Below are 18804 nucleotides of genomic sequence, written 5' to 3' on the forward strand. Positions count from 1 at the left end.
AAAATGTTATATATGACAGTTTTTTAAATTGTATATAAATTAAAAGTATGCTTATAGTAAAGCAGTTTTGTAAAAGGAACAGGCTATCTGCGATCATTAGTTTCGGAGCTACAGGGATTTAAAGGGTCAGATTTGCGGCGCTGCCGCGGATCCATGACAAACGCCCCATGCAAAATGGCAAGAACTAATGACGTCGTAGGCAATGTAATGATAGTTACATTTGTATGCGCGTTCAAACAAAATTACCAATATCTTTGTTATTTGTGCGTTTATGCTTATAGTTCATGTATTAAAAAATGTCACATTTAATGTAAGGAAGCTAAAACTGTATGAATTTTCATCTAATTACGATAAAATATTTTTAATAAATTTTGAAATTTTATAATCTCATTTATTTTGTAAATATCCAGACAATCTTACCTTTTTATGTATAACTTAGTTAACATTGATCTTGTTTACCCGAACGTATCATAAAAATCAATATAGGTATTCAAACCTAGTCATCATCCTCATTGTTTTAAGCTTATGAAACAAATTTATTTTCAATTATTTAATACAAAGTTAATTAAGTTATTAGGTGTGAAATGACTAGTGATTTATACCCTCATTTTTAATTTGTTTGTTGGTAAACAGTACTCACGTAAAAGGCTGTAGTATACTCGATTTTATTCAATACAATATTATTATGCACCTATGTAGGGCTTACATTAATAATTATGAAGGTTTTAAGCCTTAGGTACAGTCCGTACGTTGTCACATTATTTATTTCTGTAGTTTATATTTCTGCATTGACCTGCTCCAGTTGTTCATGGCCAATTATTATTTCATTGGTGCAGCTTTTTGTTTCCATTTCAACCAGTATCGCAAGTCTTATGGGCGAGGAGAAGAAAATTGCATCATCTTTTAGCAGCTGCTTTAAGCCACCATGTAGCCTGGCTTGATTTCGGATGCAAACTTTATGACGTTTGGGAAGATCGTGCACTTCAAATTTTAGGTATCAGCGGTAACGCCGGGGCGCGATTGTAAGGTAGGATCACGCGTAGCGACACCCGCAGCTAATTTCCGATTTGTCTTAAAGTTTGAATCCGACTATACTTAGGTACCTACCTGAGTATAGGTACATAAAGGTAAATCTCGTAAAACTTCTAGTCCACTCTGAACACAAGGCGTATAGTTGCGCAGTGTAAACAAATATACCTATCTCAGCGTGGTTATTACTCGTATGTCTACGCAGTTTAAGCGTGTTGCAACTTCAGACTGGACAAAAAGTTTGGCACGGTCTCTAGGTATCGTTTATTGTCAGTCAAAAAAAGTGTAAAGTTGTTGATCTTTTAGTTTTAGTTTTTTGTAATGCCTTACTGAAACAACGTTTATGACACGATATAGTTACCTACTTGATACAATAATCATTGACAGTGGAGTGGAGACAAACGGTGAAAGACAAGACAAAGGAGTTTGAGCAACAACGTCGACTCAACTTAGATCGGCAGCGAGATGACCTTAAGCTTCGTCCACCTGCCGCAATTCCATACAATTACTGTGATGGTGTGCTAACCTGTGCCCTATGTAGTCGCACTTTTAAGGCCAAAATAGGGTACATTAGTCACTGGAAAGCATACCAGAGAACTATACATCCGAGTTCCTTACCCTGATCTGAGGAGTCTGAAGCGTCGCTGTAGCCGAAATCGGCTTTGAGGCATCATCATCATCATCATCATCATCACAATAATCATTAGGTATACATATAGGTAAGTAGGTACATAGATACTTCATACGTAGGTAGTTTACTTGCTGAAAATATTATCCACAATGACAATAGCTGAAGGATCTGACTAATGTTACCTATCAACTTCCCTAATTAATTATTAACAAATTATAAATGACTCAATACCACAGAATACATACGTGGTTTGTGACTTGATTATTATAATTAATTCTAGTGTGGTTAGATTACGTTAAAAATTAACTGTATTTGACATCATCATTTATCATTAGCTACCCATTTTCGGCTCACTGTTGAGCACGAGTTTCCTCTCAGAATGAGAGGGGTTAGTCCACCACGCTGGCTCAATGCGGATTGACAGACTTCACACACGCAGAGATGGATCTGCCAAGGTGTTGAGAATTTATCTAGAAATAGTTTGCCTTTTAATTTATACTAATATTATAAAGCTAAAGAGTTTGTTTGTTTGTTTGATTGATTGAACGCGCTAATCTCAGGAACTACTGGTCCGATTTGAAAAATTCTTTCAGTGTTAGATAGCTCATTTATCGAGGAAGGCTATAATAGGCTATATATTATCCCCGTATTCATACGGGAACGGGAATCACGCGGGTAAAACCGCGCGGCGTCAGCTAGTGTTACATAAATTACCTATATCTATTACCTACTTATATTGAAAATTGGTTAACAAATTATTATATTTCAAGAATTTTGATAATTTTATCCATATAATAAGTTAAATAGGACATGAAAGTTTCATGAACGTTTGTCAAGTCTTCTACATAATCTTTATTAATATTATATGATATTATAGTAGTGCCATCAACCCATATTCGGCTCACTGCTGAGCTCGAGTCTCCTCTCAGAATGAGAGGGGTTAGGCCAATAGTCCACCACGCTGGCCCAACGCGGATTGGCAGACTTCACACACGCAGAGAATTAAGATAATTCTCTGGTATGCAGGTTTCCTCACGATGTTTTCCTTCACCGTTTGAGACACGTGATATTTAATTTCTTAAAATGCACACAACTGAAAAGTTGGAGGTGCATGCCCCGGACCGGATTCGAACCCACACCCTACGTAATCGGAGGCAGAGGTCATATCTACTGAGCTATCACGGCTTCGTGTATAGTAGTGTAGTAGGGGGTAAACTCTGTATCTACTGCTAAAAAAGCTTTTACCACTAGAGCTTTTTTTAGCTACGTTATATTTTGTAATTATTATAGGCTATATTTTATCGCCGTATTCTCACGGGATCGGGAACTACGTCATTGAAACCGCAGGGCATCAGCTAATTAATTATTTTATCGTTAGAATTTATTTTAAAATGAAAATGTGTCATTCTCTTTTTTTCAACAACATTTTAGAGCAATGAAAATATAATAAAACTATGTAATAAATAATAATGAAAAAAATATCCTACGAAGCTTTCTGTGGACAAGTGAGAGGCTAGCTTAACGATATACCTACGTCATATTTGTTATCACATACGTGTATGTCCTTTATCATACATTTAGGTTGTACGACGGTACTATAAAAGCCTACTAAAGCTAGATAGGGCAGCATATCGCAACCGGAGCAAGACTAACAAACATGTTTAAGGTAAGCTCAAACACATTTCTTATATAGATTTTTTAAAATTACCGCCATGTTAACGATTATCTGTGATAGTATAGTACTTGGAAGTAGTCGCAAGTAGGTTTTGCTGTTTTTGCCCTCAGCCTGCCAATTCTCCCTCGATTGGATCTCTGTTGTTGTAAGCACCAAATAAATAAAGAAAAATGAAAACCTGGCCGGTTAGTGGGCCGTAAAAAAGGCTCAAAATTATGATTTCTCAATCTTATTTTTTATTTATTCTCGATCTTATTTTTTATTTATTCAATGAGTTGATTGCGATCTCACCTGATGTGAACGTGTAGAAACTATGAACCACAAACGGCTAAAAAGATGATGAACCGATGCCAGATTTGCCAGATAATACCTGGCAAATGGATGAGAGAAATGTTTATATGGTAGGTAACCCTAAAGAATGGTTATGCTGCATCATTTTTTGCCTCCACAGGTACTTTTACTAGCGTGTGCAGCAGTAGCCGTCCAGGCTGGAGGTCTAATCGCACCTGCGAGTTATTACGGATCATACGGCTATGGCGCATGGAACCCGTACAACTCCTACAACTCCTACCCTGCGCAACCAGCTATTGCATCCCAACATTCTAATATACTAAGATCGCCGTTCAACTTAGGACAAGTAAGTCTAAATTACATTAGGTAATTACAACTTTTTAAGGCAAGTTTTCTGAGACTTAAACATTTAAAAAATCAAGCGGAAGTCAAACAAATGAAGTTGCTCACGTTAGGTGATTATTTGACTAAAACATTGTCACATCTTATACTTATGTTTAAGGCCTATTAATCATTTGTGGGGAATAAGGTAGAACTAATGGTTTTAAACTTATTTCGTGATTGTCTACTATAATAATACTAGCGGACTCGGTCAAACTTAGCTTTGACTTATGTGCACTTATTCCCTATACCTATCCTATCCCCACCGTACCCCTACCCTACCCCTACTCTACCCCTATCCTACTCCCACATACCCCTGAATTAATTTTTTACAAAAAATGTGATAAATGAAAAATCGCTTGAGCGATTTTGCGCAAACTTCATACAAACCGTGTACCAAATAGTCCGAACAAAACCTTAAACATTTGGCTTGGATAATTGAGCCGATTCTTGAGATATATAATTACAACGTAAAGTGACATTGATTTTTATTCAAATAGATGTAAACCGGTTTTTTTTCGAGACGCAAACTTTTTTAACACATTCGCTGCGGTACGAGGTCAATTGACCTCGTGCTTCTATCGTCTTCGAGGTCGATGGACCTCGTAACGGACCACATAAAGTTCTAGCACGAGGTCAAAAAGCCTCGTACCGCACCAGAGAAAAGTACAGAAAAATCAGTGCCGCAGCGAACGTGTTAAGTATAACAATACATTTTTTAAATATTTTCAGGTTTCCACGTACTCAAAAGCCATAGACACTCCATTTTCGAGCGTGCGCAAAGCAGACATTCGTGTAAGCAATCCCGGGGTAGCTGTTGCGCCGGTGTACCACGGAGTATCTGCCCCTGTAGTTTCTCACGTTGCGGCGCCGCTAGCTGCCCCCAGAGTAAGCATCTAATCACTTTTTTAGAAGAGATCACTAGATATAGCTGCTGGGTTCGAGTCCTGAGTTGAGCTGTGAACTACTGCCTCCCTAGCCAAGTGGCGATTCTACGAATAGAATGACATGGGATGGAATGGGAATGACAGATCTTGATGACGTGACCATGATGAATGACATTTGCTATCGAAAATAGCAAATGTCATTCCCATACATCTTTCTAGTTTTTGAAGCGTTAAGGAAATTCAAGCTCCCTAACTTTCACTAAATCATGACAGGCTGATAATGATGATGATTGATTCATCATCATCATCATCATTATCAGCCGATGGACGTCCAGTGCTGGACATAGGCCTCTTGCACTTTGACTTCCAGCATCCAGCGGCTCTCTGCAACCCGCTTGATGTCCTCGGTCCACCTAGTGGGGGGTCGATCAACATTGCGTTTTCCGGTTCGAGGTTGCCATTCCAGCGCCTTGGGACCCCAACGTCCATCTATGTGGCCTGCCCATTGCTACTTCATCACTATTAATGATATCACTTAAGTAGTTTTTTAATTTTATTGATGATCATTTTAGGTGGCAGCTGGACTTCTTGGTGTTGCCTATTCTGCTGCCCCTGCAGTATCTCACATGACCTACACTAACGGACTGGGCTTGGCCTACGCGTGGTAGATGTTAGCAATGATTATTCTATACTATTTCCTGTTTACCGTGTATGAGTAAGATTCCTCTATTTATTGCCCACTAGTTGTAACATAATTGTTTATTTACGTAGTAATTTAAATTAAAAAAATAAGTTTTTAATATAACGTGGTTTTATTCCTCTCTAAGCACATTTTAATGTTGTTTATTACCATTATTACTTAGCGTGATACGTCACTAAAAGATTTTTTAATTATCGAAATAAAGATCTTTTAGTTCTATATTATTTTCGATGTGTGAGCTTATCTCATTCCCATAATCTTTATAATACCCCATGCTCGTCCCCCCACAAAAAAGTTGCTGAATTTGGGTGTGATGCAACTCTATAGTTAATTAATCTATGAAGTCGTAGGTAGACAGAGATATTTTTTATCTGTCCGTTCCTCATTGTCAAAGTTATTTGGCACCTGCCAAAAAAATTACATTTTGACAAATGACAATGTCACAATGACATCTTAAACAACAATGACTAATGAGCCACAGAAAATAAAATAAACATTATTTACTGTTAAATTATTTAACAAACAACTTCAATAGCATCTCACCACTATCATCAAATAAGGTTGTATTAAATTACGTGTATTAAGTGTATAAATAAAGATATGAGCGAATGCTTTAAGACTACCGACCTAGATAGTGTATATTTATAGACCTTTGCGACGTGATTTGTGTACTTTGCAAACAACTCTTCGAACAGGTACACTGTTAGTGCATGCATCAACTAACAAACGTCTTACATATCGCAATAAACTAGTTAGCAAAGAAACAATATTAAAATGTCCGACAGTGGAGACAGCGATATAGCATGGACATTCTATAAAGACAGACCAGAATGGAGTGACATCACACCAGTCCCTGAGGATGACGGGCCTACGCCAGTGGTCGTTATCGCTCATTCAGAAAAATGTAAGTTCACAAACAACTGTAATGTATTTTAGTAATGCAGCTGTCTTCTATAATAAACTTGTTGCACTTTGGATTAGAAGCTACTGTGCAGTTAATTTTAGACTTATATATCTGTGTTTTCTGAACCTGTGTTCACAATTAATTTAAAAGTAATTTAATTATAGTCATATTCTATTTATTTATAATTTTATATAACAATAAATCATTCTTTGCTTAACAGTTCCAGTCCATTACATTTTTTTTTCTAATTACAAAAAGGATGACCTTGTATAAATGAAGGTTGTATATTAAATAAGGTTAGTCTGCTTTTGTTACCTGTGTCTGTATTAAACAGTACCAGTTGTAAAATTTGCTTGATATTATAATTTTACTAGTCAATGTTAAGATCAATAATTAAATAAATTAAATAATTAAATAAACATGGCCAACACATGCCTCACTATCTAGTCCCAAAGTAAGCATAGAGTGTTATGGGTATAATGTATCTGCAATGATGTGAACTAAAAACATAAGAGAATCTGTGTCATCATATCAGCCGATGGACATCCACTGAGATGGACATAAGCCTTTTGTAGGGACTTCCAAACATCACGGTACTGAGCCTTCTTCTTTTCTTTTCTGGCTCAGAATTTGTGTGTCGATAACCTTTAGATAATTATAGAGAGATAGCTAGAATACAGCTTAATAGAAGATTCGTTAATGGATTTACTCCTTCTGATGACTTAAAATCTGTAACTAACAGACAAACAGCTCAATGTCGATGTGCCCAGAGGCAAATCTTCTCATTCCTTAGATTTACTGTGCGGGTGCAAGGAAGTATATTGTATGGCAGAGAGTTAAATTCAAAGCAGAACCTGACACTTATTACTCCAGCGTAGGTTCAAGGGGCCATTTGGCAATGCACATCAACCTTTACAGCTCAATAAAAGTTACAAAATACTTGTTTTCCATTTCTTTATAGAGCATGTTAAGCCATTGGTCCCTGTCATTATTATTAATATCTGATAGAGGTAGTTAAAGAATTTAAAATTATCATCTTATGTCGTCCAAACTAAAGCAAGTAGGAAGGCCTGGCCTTGTAGGCCCTGGCTGTTAAAAAAGGCTGATAATGAAGATGAAATGATAATAATTGGGCTGATTATGAATCTTTTGTTGTCTGTGGTGAGCCATGATAGCCCAATGGAAGTCTCTGCCATTCGATTTGGAAAGTGGAATCCAGTCCTGGGCATGCACCTCCAACTTTTCAGTTATGTGCATTTTAAGAAATTATATTTCACTTGTTTCAAAAGGTGAAGGAAAATTTTCACAATGAAACCTGCATACCTGAGAATTTTCTTAACTCTTTGGTGTGAAATCTGTCAATCTGCACTGGGCCAGCGTGGTGGACTATTAGCCCTTAACCCCTTTCATTCTGAGAGGAGACCTGTGCTCAAAGTGAGTCAATTGTGGGATGTTTATGATAATGATGATGATGAATCTTGTTGTAATGTTTCAGTTGAAGATGTGTATAACTACTTCAGAGCTGTGCTGCAGAAAAATGAAATTTCAGAAAGAGCATTGCATCTCACTAAGGACGCTGTTGAACTCAATCCAGCTAACTACACTGTGTGGCAATATAGGTATGTGTGTATAGAATCAATATGTTTTTATTTTTAGGGTTCTGTATGTCCAAAAAAACCTTTCTAGGATCACTAGTCTCTGTTGTCTGTCATACAGTTAATTTTCTCTGTATCAAATAGTAATTGAACTGATTAAGTCGAACTTTGGCACACATCACATCAATGGATGTGATTTATACAAGTTAGATTAAAAAATTTTGGAAAATCCGCCAAGGTCAATGAAATTAACTAGGTATAATAAAGACTTTTACACCAGAAATTCTTTCCATCATAACAGAAAAGTTTAAATGGTATTGCATTACATGAGCTGGATCAAAGAAAATTATTTACTTACTGGCTTTCAATTGAAAAAATCCATTTGTGAGTATGATGCCACAGACAGACAGACATAAACGTCAAACATATAACACCCACATTTTTGCATCAGGGGTTAAAAATACCTTGCATCATTTTGGAAAACAACTGATACTCTTAAAATAACTAGAGAGCTGAGAAGATACAAAATTCAAAAAATTAAATTGTCGATTATTATTTTCAGGAGAGATTTACTAAAGGAATTAGGTGCTGATCTAAGATCTGAACTAGATTATGTGGAATCTGTTATAAAACAGTCACCAAAGAATTACCAAGTAAGTTTATTTTAATATCTTTATCTACCAAAACTTCTTTTTCTTTTTCTTTAATATTTCACTGCAGATTGTCTTTCAGATACAAAACCGACTTTAGACACTACTTTGTTTTGTTACTTTAAATCTTATCTTATTGTGTGTGCAAGAAAGACTAACCTATCTATTTAAACTTTGTATTGGCACTATTCATTCTAGATAAGTAGGTAAGCCATTTGGCTAAGGATATTAGAATCAGAGCTTCTTTCAAATAAAGGGGATTTAAAATGTATGGCTTATCACTTATCAGCCTTCCTTTACATTAATCAAATAAAAAATAAGGAACCTTATATTTATTGTATACTTTGTTTGCGAATTGCTTTGTATAAGATTTGTCACAGTTTAGATTATTCTCAGAAGGTCAAGCTGAAGGTAAGATTGGTAAACCTCTTCTTAATGATTCAATATCATAAATGTATTATTTGTATACTAGCTATTAAAAATTAAATAGAGAAAAACAGATAGCATACATTTCTAGTAAAATTTTAAAGGTGGACAGCCTATGAATTGCAACACAAATCAAAAACATTGCTCTCTTTCATCCCAACATTTACTGACTATGCGTTTCTAGACTAATTTATTCCCCTTAGATTAATCCCCCTGGTAAACTGCCTTTTTAGGATACAGACATTGATATAAGTAAATACCCTCTTGTCTTGACAAGACAGTCGCTCTTTGTACAGTATTTCCGGCGATATCGCACATTACCTGGATGTGCGACATCCATTGTAAATGGGGCAATTAGGATTAATTTCACTGAGACGATAAACCCCCTTCTAAACTGAGGCCAGGAGATGCCTTTACTAAAGGTATTCTGACCTTTATGTCTAGCCAGTGAATTTAGCTCAGGAACAATTTTCAAACCAAATTGTATCTTATAGAAAATCTTTTTCTTTACTTTTTAGGTTTGGCATCATAGGCGTGTGCTTGTAGAATGGTTGCAAGACTCATCCTTAGAACTAGAACTAACTGGAGATGCCCTGCTACAAGATCCTAAAAATTACCATGCTTGGCAACATAGACAATGGGCCATGAAGACATTTGGGTTAGTATAAATAACTCTCATAACATTGCCCATAAATTTCGCGTAATTTTTCAGTACAAGGTACGATTAAACTCCAAGTCACGGTCAACGGTCGCGCACAAAAGGCGACGGCAGATAATTTTATACTAAGTATTCAATTATTAAATTTAACACCTGTGTAATCGAAATCGAAATAGGTATTCATTGCTATGCTCAGTGATCTTTAAGTGGCATCGTGGTGTGGTTTTCTCAGGAGCCTTCGAGAGCATGATAGAAGTTACTGTGGTCGCTAATAGGATAATCAAAGGATTCAAATAATAAATGAATTATTTTAGAATATTTAAATCTCCCTCGATGCCAGTGTGCGAATACTTTAAATGCTCCAATTCTATCCAGAAATAGTTCCAGAACTGAAAAACAATTTGCTATGGAGCTTAATCCCACGATGCTCCAATGCAAGTTGACAGGCTTAGGGTGATAATGTTACATTCTTTAATAAGATTCAATAAGATCAGAAGTTATTGAAAACGACCGGGAACGACGGCTTAACTTGCTCTATGAGGCAATGTGTGATATATCAACAAGTTCCCCACTCCAGGCTGAGAGTTTATATTGAAAATTTCTTAGAAGAAAGTCAAGCTCAGTATTTCATAGTCCGATCCAGGACCTCGTGATGAGACCTCAGACCAATTACTTTTGGACTTGTATCACACTTAAATTCACCAAAGGAAATTGTCTGACGTTTTTTATGGGGATGATGAAAACTAACACATCGAAAATATTTAATCAATAAATATATCCTGTGTCCTTACGCTACACACAACTATAAATTCGATTCGTAATACACACCCGTGTAATTTTAACATAACGAAACATCGACTCTTGACAGAGGGGTAACGTCTAGCAAGGCAGGTAATTGGTCTGAGCCCATAGCTCACTACTGCGTCGCTGGCAGTCGTTATAAAATAGCTTTACTAATGGGCTATTTTGTTGTAGACTATTCGAGAATGAGATGGATTTCGTAGACAACCTAATAACTGACGACGTTCGCAACAACTCCGCGTGGAACCAGCGCTATTTCGTGATGAACAATCACCTCGGCTGGTCGGACCTCAATGTGCAGAAGGAGATATGTTACACTTTGGAAAAGATTAAGTTTGTCAAAAACAACGAAAGCGCCTGGAACTATCTAAGAGGTGTTTTGCTGCATGATAAACGTGGATTAGGTGGCAACGCGGTTGTGCTGTCTTGTTGCGAGGAGTTGTATAAAAACAGATGCCGATCTCCATATCTGATGGGTTTCATCATCGATATATGTGATGAAGCCATCAAGAAAGGTGAGACAAACAGTATTTATTGTGCCGATCGAGCTATAGAATTGTGTCAAGCCTTGGCCACTAAGTATGACAAAATCAGATCTAAGTATTGGAATTACTTGAGTGAGAATTTCAAGAAGGCAAAGTATATAGAAAACGGTTCGGCGAACAATATTCATGTGTGATTTTCTTGAAAAGGTATGACTTTCTTTTAGTTCACCTAGTTTTCTTTTAAAGCCATGTTTTACTGCACGCAATTTTTGGAAATTGTAAAAAAACTGTGTAGTTTACTTAAATTCTGAAGTCTATATTATGTTGGTTTGTTATACATTGAAATATATTATAAGTATCAAGGCGACTTGGTTTTATTTTCTATATATTTTGAGTGTTCTGGGTCATTGTGGTGCACGTCTAGATTCTTGTATACATCTGAGCGAACTGCTCGAGCTACTGTTTCACAAGTACAGTCTTGATTGTCTTTCAATACGTCCAGTAAACTCTTTGTTACTTCTGACACAGTTTTACTACTGCTTACGTTTATTGGTGCAGGAGTTTTAATGTCTTTCGCTGATTTCTTTTTTGCCTTAGAAACTTTAGGAGAATTTGTTTTCCGAATGCCAACATTATCACAAGGTTGACAACCGCATTTCGAAGTGCAGTCGCATAGTGGCTGAAACAGATTCTTAGATCAGTAACATCAATGCAAATGAGATTTTGTTTGTTACACGTTCACGCCTAAACCATTAAATCGATATTAAAAATTCTTTCACCAATGGGAAGCTACATTAACAGCGAGTAACATACGCTATGTTTTATACCCGTATTCCCACGAGCAAGGGAACTGTAGGGGTTAAACTGAGGGTGTACGCTAGTAGGTTTAGTAACGCGAATTATAAGTATGGATAGAGAATTGTGTCAGACATTGCTTTCATATGATTGTCTTATCTGCTTTACATTATATCATAGTTAAGAAGCTCCCAAAAATTCGATGCTATGATGGAACTATAAAATCTTTTAATTTACCTTCATTTAAATTTCACTTAGTGGAATGGAAGTATGTTATTTAGGAAAAAATACTTACTTTAGAAACAAATTTTACGGAATTTGGTCCGTTTTTACCTAGATTTGTCTTTGACTTTTTCATTGTTTTAGTAATTTACCAAACACAGTCGTTTGCATTCTTGCCATTATTATGTAAAGTGTAGCTTTCTTTGTAATTGCTTTTTCAAGTTAGGATATTTTTAACAAGAAAAATCATTGATATGATAAGAAACGATTGAGCAATTGATGTGACAACAAATCGACATTTTATTAAATTTAAAATGAAAATATGTTAATTAAATTTATACGACTCATATTGATACTCAATTGACGTACGAGTCATGGGGGTGAAACTTCCGCACAGTTCGCTTACGTAAAATATTTTGTATGAAGTGCTGTCTTCCAGCGCTCACGGTACAAAAACTTAAGCGAAGTTTTCTCAGGCACAATATAGATGGCACGCATGAAGCACATTATTTGATTAAAATCACTCCTGTTCAAACTATGAAAATTTTAAAAAATATAGTTTCAAATATGACAGTTTAGCTGTCTTTGAATTTTTTCTGTTGTTGCTATAGTGACATGTTGTTTAAAACTTGGTGACAGTGGTGAACGAAAAATATTAAAATAAGATGTAATCGGTACAAATAAGTGATTATAATGGGTATTACTTGTGGATTTGGTGTGCATAGTTAATAATTAACCATGGAACATGCTCGACCACCATCGGAACTATGCTCAGAAGGCGGCCCGGTGTGTCGCGAAACGGCGTGGCGAAAATGTCGCCAGCAATTTTACGTGTTCTTAAAGGTGACCAGTGTGTAGATGTTATCAGTGGTTATTTATAATCATAAACGTCAATATTCATAGTTGGTGCACTAATGTTATCAGGCTGCTGAAGTGCATTAAGATATTCTCATAATCACAAAAGAAAAAATAAATCGTTGAATAATAAGAATCTTCTTTTCTTTCTTTGATTAAAAATCCTTGAATATTTGAAGGATTATTGCAGTTTGTTTTCCTTATTTCTATATATTTATAAAATTTGGCAATTTTAAATATTTGGGTACATTAGTATTATATAGTGAAATAGGTGATTTTGTAAATATTATGTTTATGTTAAATTTTTTTCATTAATAATATATAAGAATTAAGGAAAACAAACAGCAATAGTCATACAACTAAAATATAGATTGTACTCGTAGAGAGAACGCCATCTATGGGTAGCCAATAAATCTAATTAGAATGCGCCATCTAGTGATCACGGTACATAATTTTTTTAACTGAAATGAGAGTTGCGTATCTATCTCAATATATAATGTATCATCTATGGTACGAGTGACAATAATTTCATCTCAGAATACATATATCCCATATATCAAGCATGACGTCCTTGGCAGACATAGAGGAGCTTAAAAAAATAAGTAGCCATTTAAACTTACTTTTTTAAATTAAAACTGTAACAGGCATAGATTTATGAGTCGGTACAAGTATTTCTATTGCAACAGGTCAAATTCTGTCATTTTAGTAGGGCATTACACAATCCATACTGCTTTTTTAGGGTTCTGTAGTCCACAAGGAACCATTATAGTTTCGTCATCTATCTACCACCTGTATATATATCATGCATGTATCTGCAAATAAATAAATTGATTGATTCCCTCCGCTGTTTAGCGCAGAGACTATTACTACTAGAAAGCTGTAAATTGACATGAATATGTAGGTACATTGAAAATGTGAAAAAAGTCGTAAAATAAAATCTTGAAAAATTTATTTTAAGGGTATCTCCCCAACATGTAAAGTGGGGATAATTTTTTTTTACTCGTTTATCTCATAGTGTGGGATTGGTCTATAAAATATATAAGGGGTCTTCTTTTAATATTTTTCGATTTAGGGATCCGTTTGTAAAATATTAAGCTTTTAAGAGCTAATTTTTGTTAATCAAGTGTCCCCATCCTCTACCGGCTAAACGGTTATATAAGGATATGTAAAAATCACAACAGTAGAATATATAATGAAATTACAAAGAAAACTGTAATGGTTAATTAGCAATCGCTATTTAAAGAGAAAGAGTAGTCTACCAACTTAATAAAAAACGTATATTGTAATCGAAAATTGCATACTAATTCCGTTGTTAATTAAAAAGATAAAGTTGTCAGTAAGATAACTCAGAGTTTGTTAAAACTAGAAAGATATGTATATTATCTTCGTCTATAAAATGTAAAAAAAAGTTTAAAAAATATTGGTTTCCTTTCCTTGTGAAGATGAATTTTTCATCGTCTATCATATAGTGTGGGGTACGGGTAGCGGTATTTTTGTGCATTACATTTTGATTGTGTGATTTAAGTGCTACCCTAACTACGTGATTAAGTGTTTTTTAACCGACTTCCAAAAAGGAGGAGGTTCTACGTTCGGCTGTATGTATGTTTTTTTTTTTTTTTTATGTATGTCCAGCGATAATTCCCTCATTTGTGGACCGATTTTAAAAATTCTTTTTTTTTTTATTTTTGTCTGTCTGTTCGTATTTAATGTTGCCCGGGCATCACGCTGAAATTACTGAATAAATTTAAATGAAACTCGGTACGATTTGAGACCATATTACGGAGAAGGTTATAGGATACTTTTTTCACGAAAATTAAATCAGAATGGGTGGTTTGTATGGAAAGTCCAAGTTACCTACATTTGTAAAAATTAGCAGTACCAAAAAAATACTAGAAATGACAATCAAGTTTTTTTTAAATGTTGCCCCTAAATTGTTTTATAAGAGGTTGAAGTTTTTTTTTATGTAAATCGTTTATGGTATGGGTTATTATAGCATAACAAATGTGAAAATATAAATAGAAGGGGGTGAAATAGCGGTTGAAAGTCCACCGATTTCCACGCGGAAGAAGACGCGGGCGTCCGCTAGTTTGTCATAAATGCCATAAGTGATGTATATAATAATACCATAGATGTATGTTTTCTATGGTTCTCGGGTTTGATCTGTTGGCAAAGTGTTTGACACGCGGATAATGGATATGTTAAAATGTTAATTAAAATCCATCTATATAACAGCAGAAATCAAAATGCAATAGAATAATAATCGACCACGTAATGGATCTGTTTGTGTAGACAATAAACAATGGCTTGTGGTTGATGGACACCGAAATGTGGGAAATAATACTTAACTCTCCTTGTGCCAACGAACCAATCGAACTGCAAGAATTGAAACAGGAGCTAGCCAACAACGTTTGTAACTGCAAGTTATGTGCTATCAATAAGTCTTCCCTAGAGATTGGCTTATATTCTTACGATAAGGAAGTGCAAGTGACGAATAGCAAAGGGAAGCAATCTCTGGAAGGATGCACTCAACAATTGCGTACTACTAGATCCTTCATTAATAGAAATACTTGTTACAAAGATATATTTTGTCCTGGATGCTACATTACTATGAGTCTTTTACACAACAACTCGCCAAAAATATTGAAAGATGAGGAATCCGAAATCAACCAAAAAACTGAAAGTTCAGACAAATCAACAGAAAACCTCGTTAACGTTGTAGAAAAATCAACATCGACTGTGGATAAATTAAAAACAAACATAACCAAATCCCTATGTGATATGAGTAGTCAATATTCTACGGATAAGTCAACTTCCTTTTCACGAAAAAAGAATTGTGATAGGGTGACTTTTGAAGAGATTCCCGTTGAAATACCTAAAATTTCAAAAATGTCTCGGAATTGCCTGTGCATGGATAACTTTGTCAATACTATTAGACCACCACTGCCCAACTATCTTTTTAGAAAATCATGATCTTTGTTAATAAATAATCGGTCATCACAAAGTTATTTAATTAGACCAATTTTTTAATAATAGAATAGGTACCTACTATTTTTGTCTTTCAAATAAATTAACAACAAATAAAGAATATTTTTATTTCAATGTATCTTTCAAATAATTAATAAATTAATATATAAACTCTGTAATTGTTAAAATTCATGTACAAAAATATGAGGTGCCGGGAGACAGTCCATTTATTTCGACTTCAGATCTTATGAGGCGGCATAGTGCTTTATAAATCTAGCTGACGGGTCAGAAACTTGCACCCATTTTGGCATCCAGTAGTACGGCGTGAAGTTATATTGGCCAGGGAAGGACTTTTCAAACACGTGCCGGTAATACTTCGACTCAAGACTGTGTGGCTGCAATCCAGGGAAACGTAAATTGTTTTCAGGTAACCTTTCCTTGATTATTTCTTCGATTGTTGTGAACAGTGATTTCTTTACAGATGCTACGCCGTCACTAAATGCCTCCTTGTGTCTGTATAAGATTGAATCGGGCAGTAGTCCACTTTTGGCGAAACTTTTACGCAGCAAATGCTTCTCAACTCCGTTCTGAGGTTGACGGAAGGATGGTTCTATGCTTAGATAGTGACTTGTGAATTGTATGTCTAAAAATGGCACTCTGAGTTCTAAACTAAACGCACTGGTCGTTCGGTCCGCCCTTAACCCATCGTACAAGTAGATGTCAGAAAGCAAACGTATGCTTTCTTCGTGCGCTGCTGTTTCATTTGGAGCGTCTCTGAAATAAATATAACCTTGGGCCAATTCGTCGGCGCCTTCACCGCTGAACACGACCGTGGTATCAGTGTTTTCTTTTATATATTTCGAGAGAAGGTACATCGGTAAACTTGCGCGTATCGTTGTGATGTCGAATGATTCTAAATGATAAATTACGTTATCTAACGCTTCTTTTACATCGTTCTCATCGAATCTAACTTCATGGTGTTCTGTACCGAGGTAGTCCGCAACTGTCCGCGCTGCAATCAAGTCAGGGGAATCCCCCATTCCTATTGCAAAAGTTTGAATTTTATATGGCAACTTGTGTATCTTAGCTAACTTCACAACTAAAGCTGTGATAAGTGAAGAATCTAAACCTCCACTGAGGAGACAGCCAATACGTCTGTCGGACATTAATCTCTTCTTGCAAGCTGCTTCCAATAAATATGCGGTTTTTTCGTACACATTAAATTTGGAAAGTTCATTCTCTGATACGAATGGAATAAAACGTGGAGGCGTCCCTGGCTTGAAATACTGCTCGGTATAATTGTATTTTACCGTCCCATCTTCCAAAATGTCCCATTCCTCGAAATGGCCAGGTGGGAATTGTCCCAGAGCTAGTTTTTCACCCAACTTCTGTTTTATACCAACAAGGCCTTTAGCTTCAGAGCTGATTGCCAAGATTCCTTTCTCATCATCTTGTAGTTTAAACAACGGCCTAACGCCGTAAGGGTCTCTCGCGATATAAATCTTTTTCTTCTCGCCATCGACCAAACAAAATGCGAACACTCCGTCAAGTCGCTTTACGGCATCGGCGATTCCGAAATTCTCATAGTTGTGAATGATGGCTTCCACATCGCAGTTAGTTTCATACGGATAGTGGTATTGTTCACGTAGTCTGTTGAAGTTGTATATTTCACCGTTGCAGATGAGAGTTATGCGAGGATAGCGATGTAGTCTCATGGGTTGCATGCCATGTAGTCCATCGACAATGGCCAGCCTCTGAAAACCCAGTATGGCTTTAGGTTCCCTCGCGTCTTGGTCAATGCGCCAAGCGTCCGGTCCACGGTGGACTATAGCCGAGAAGCATTTGAGACACGTTGCACTCAACCCGCCTTCAACTCCAAACGTCGCCCAAATTCCGCACATGATGACCTGAAAGAAAACATAATTAAGTATTAAATATGTGATTTGAAATTGTAAATATTTTATTAATGTATTCTAATTTCTAGGGGAGATTGTAATTTATTTTGCTGAATGAGGCTATTAGGTGTAATGGTAGGTAGATATTTTCCATATCAATATGCTTTTGCACTCGGCTTATAAATAGAAACATTATTCATTTTTAATTAAGCTTGTCCAAATAGCATATTAAACTATGTATCGTATCGTCGTTATCAACCCATATTCGGCTCACTGCTGAGCTCGAGTCACTTCTCAGAATGAGAGTGGTTAGGCCAATAGTCCACCACGTTGGCCCAATGCGGATGGCAGATTTAACACGCAGAGGTTTAAGAAAATTCTCTGGTATGCAGGTTTCCTCACCATGTTTTCCTTCACCGTTTGAGACACGATGTTTTTCTTCTCCGCTTAAATAATTAATTTCTTAAAATGCACACAACTTGAAAGTTGGAGGTGCATGCCCTGGAACGGATTCGAACCCACACCCTCCGGAATTGGAGGCAGAGGTATGAGTCTTTTACACAACAACTCGCCAAAAATATTGAAAGATGAGGAATCCGAAATCAACCAAAAAACTGAAAGTTCAGACAAATCAACAGAAAACCTCGTTAACGTTGTAGAAAAATCAACATCGACTGTGGATAAATTAAAAACAAACATAACCAAATCCCTATGTGATATGAGTAGTCAATATTCTACGGATAAGTCAACTTCCTTTTCACGAAAAAAGAATTGTGATAGGGTGACTTTTGAAGAGATTCCCGTTGAAATACCTAAAATTTCAAAAATGTCTCGGAATTGCCTGTGCATGGATAACTTTGTCAATACTATTAGACCACCACTGCCCAACTATCTTTTTAGAAAATCATGATCTTTGTTAATAAATAATCGGTCATCACAAAGTTATTTAATTAGACCAAT

At 36.0% G+C, this 18804-nt stretch overlaps 3 protein-coding genes across 3 annotated transcripts; 2 read left to right on the plus strand and 1 right to left on the minus strand.

Annotated features, from left to right (window-relative positions):
- The first annotated feature begins 3213 nt into the window (after positions 1 to 3213).
- LOC112046489 (pupal cuticle protein C1B) lies at positions 3214 to 5699 on the plus strand. The gene is made up of 4 exons (XM_024083125.2): positions 3214 to 3326; positions 3787 to 3972; positions 4740 to 4895; positions 5467 to 5699. The coding sequence occupies exons 1-4, from the start codon at positions 3318 to 3320 to the stop codon at positions 5560 to 5562; spliced, it is 447 nt and encodes a 148-aa protein (XP_023938893.2). The 5' UTR covers positions 3214 to 3317; the 3' UTR covers positions 5563 to 5699.
- Positions 5700 to 6044: 345 nt separating this feature from the next.
- On the plus strand, positions 6045 to 11477 carry LOC112045679 (protein farnesyltransferase/geranylgeranyltransferase type-1 subunit alpha). Its single transcript, XM_024081964.2, has 5 exons — positions 6045 to 6498; positions 7994 to 8117; positions 8656 to 8746; positions 9688 to 9827; positions 10803 to 11477. The coding sequence occupies exons 1-5, from the start codon at positions 6369 to 6371 to the stop codon at positions 11305 to 11307; spliced, it is 990 nt and encodes a 329-aa protein (XP_023937732.1). The 5' UTR covers positions 6045 to 6368; the 3' UTR covers positions 11308 to 11477.
- Positions 11478 to 16061: 4584 nt separating this feature from the next.
- LOC128198695 (asparagine synthetase [glutamine-hydrolyzing]-like) lies at positions 16062 to 18724 on the minus strand. The gene has a single exon (XM_052885192.1). The coding sequence runs from the start codon at positions 17848 to 17850 to the stop codon at positions 16195 to 16197; it is 1656 nt and encodes a 551-aa protein (XP_052741152.1). The 5' UTR covers positions 17851 to 18724; the 3' UTR covers positions 16062 to 16194.
- Between the last annotated feature and the right edge of the window lie 80 nt (positions 18725 to 18804).

The sequence above is a fragment of the Bicyclus anynana genome, chromosome 13 (assembly GCF_947172395.1).
Source record: "Bicyclus anynana chromosome 13, ilBicAnyn1.1, whole genome shotgun sequence".
Lineage (NCBI taxonomy): Eukaryota > Metazoa > Arthropoda > Insecta > Lepidoptera > Nymphalidae > Bicyclus > Bicyclus anynana.

Coding starts and splice junctions, on each gene's coding strand:
- LOC112045679 (XM_024081964.2), top strand. CDS start 6,369: ATGTCCGACAGTGGAGACAGCGATATAGCATGGACATTCTATAAAGAC. Junction 6,499..7,993: donor TATCGCTCATTCAGAAAAAT/GTAAGTTCACAA, acceptor GTAATGTTTCAG/TTGAAGATGTGTATAACTAC. Junction 8,118..8,655: donor TACACTGTGTGGCAATATAG/GTATGTGTGTAT, acceptor TATTATTTTCAG/GAGAGATTTACTAAAGGAAT.
- LOC112046489 (XM_024083125.2), top strand. Junction 3,973..4,739: donor CGCCGTTCAACTTAGGACAA/GTAAGTCTAAAT, acceptor AAATATTTTCAG/GTTTCCACGTACTCAAAAGC. Junction 4,896..5,466: donor CGCCGCTAGCTGCCCCCAGA/GTAAGCATCTAA, acceptor TGATCATTTTAG/GTGGCAGCTGGACTTCTTGG.
- LOC128198695 (XM_052885192.1), bottom strand. CDS start 17,850: ATGTGCGGAATTTGGGCGACGTTTGGAGTTGAAGGCGGGTTGAGTGCA.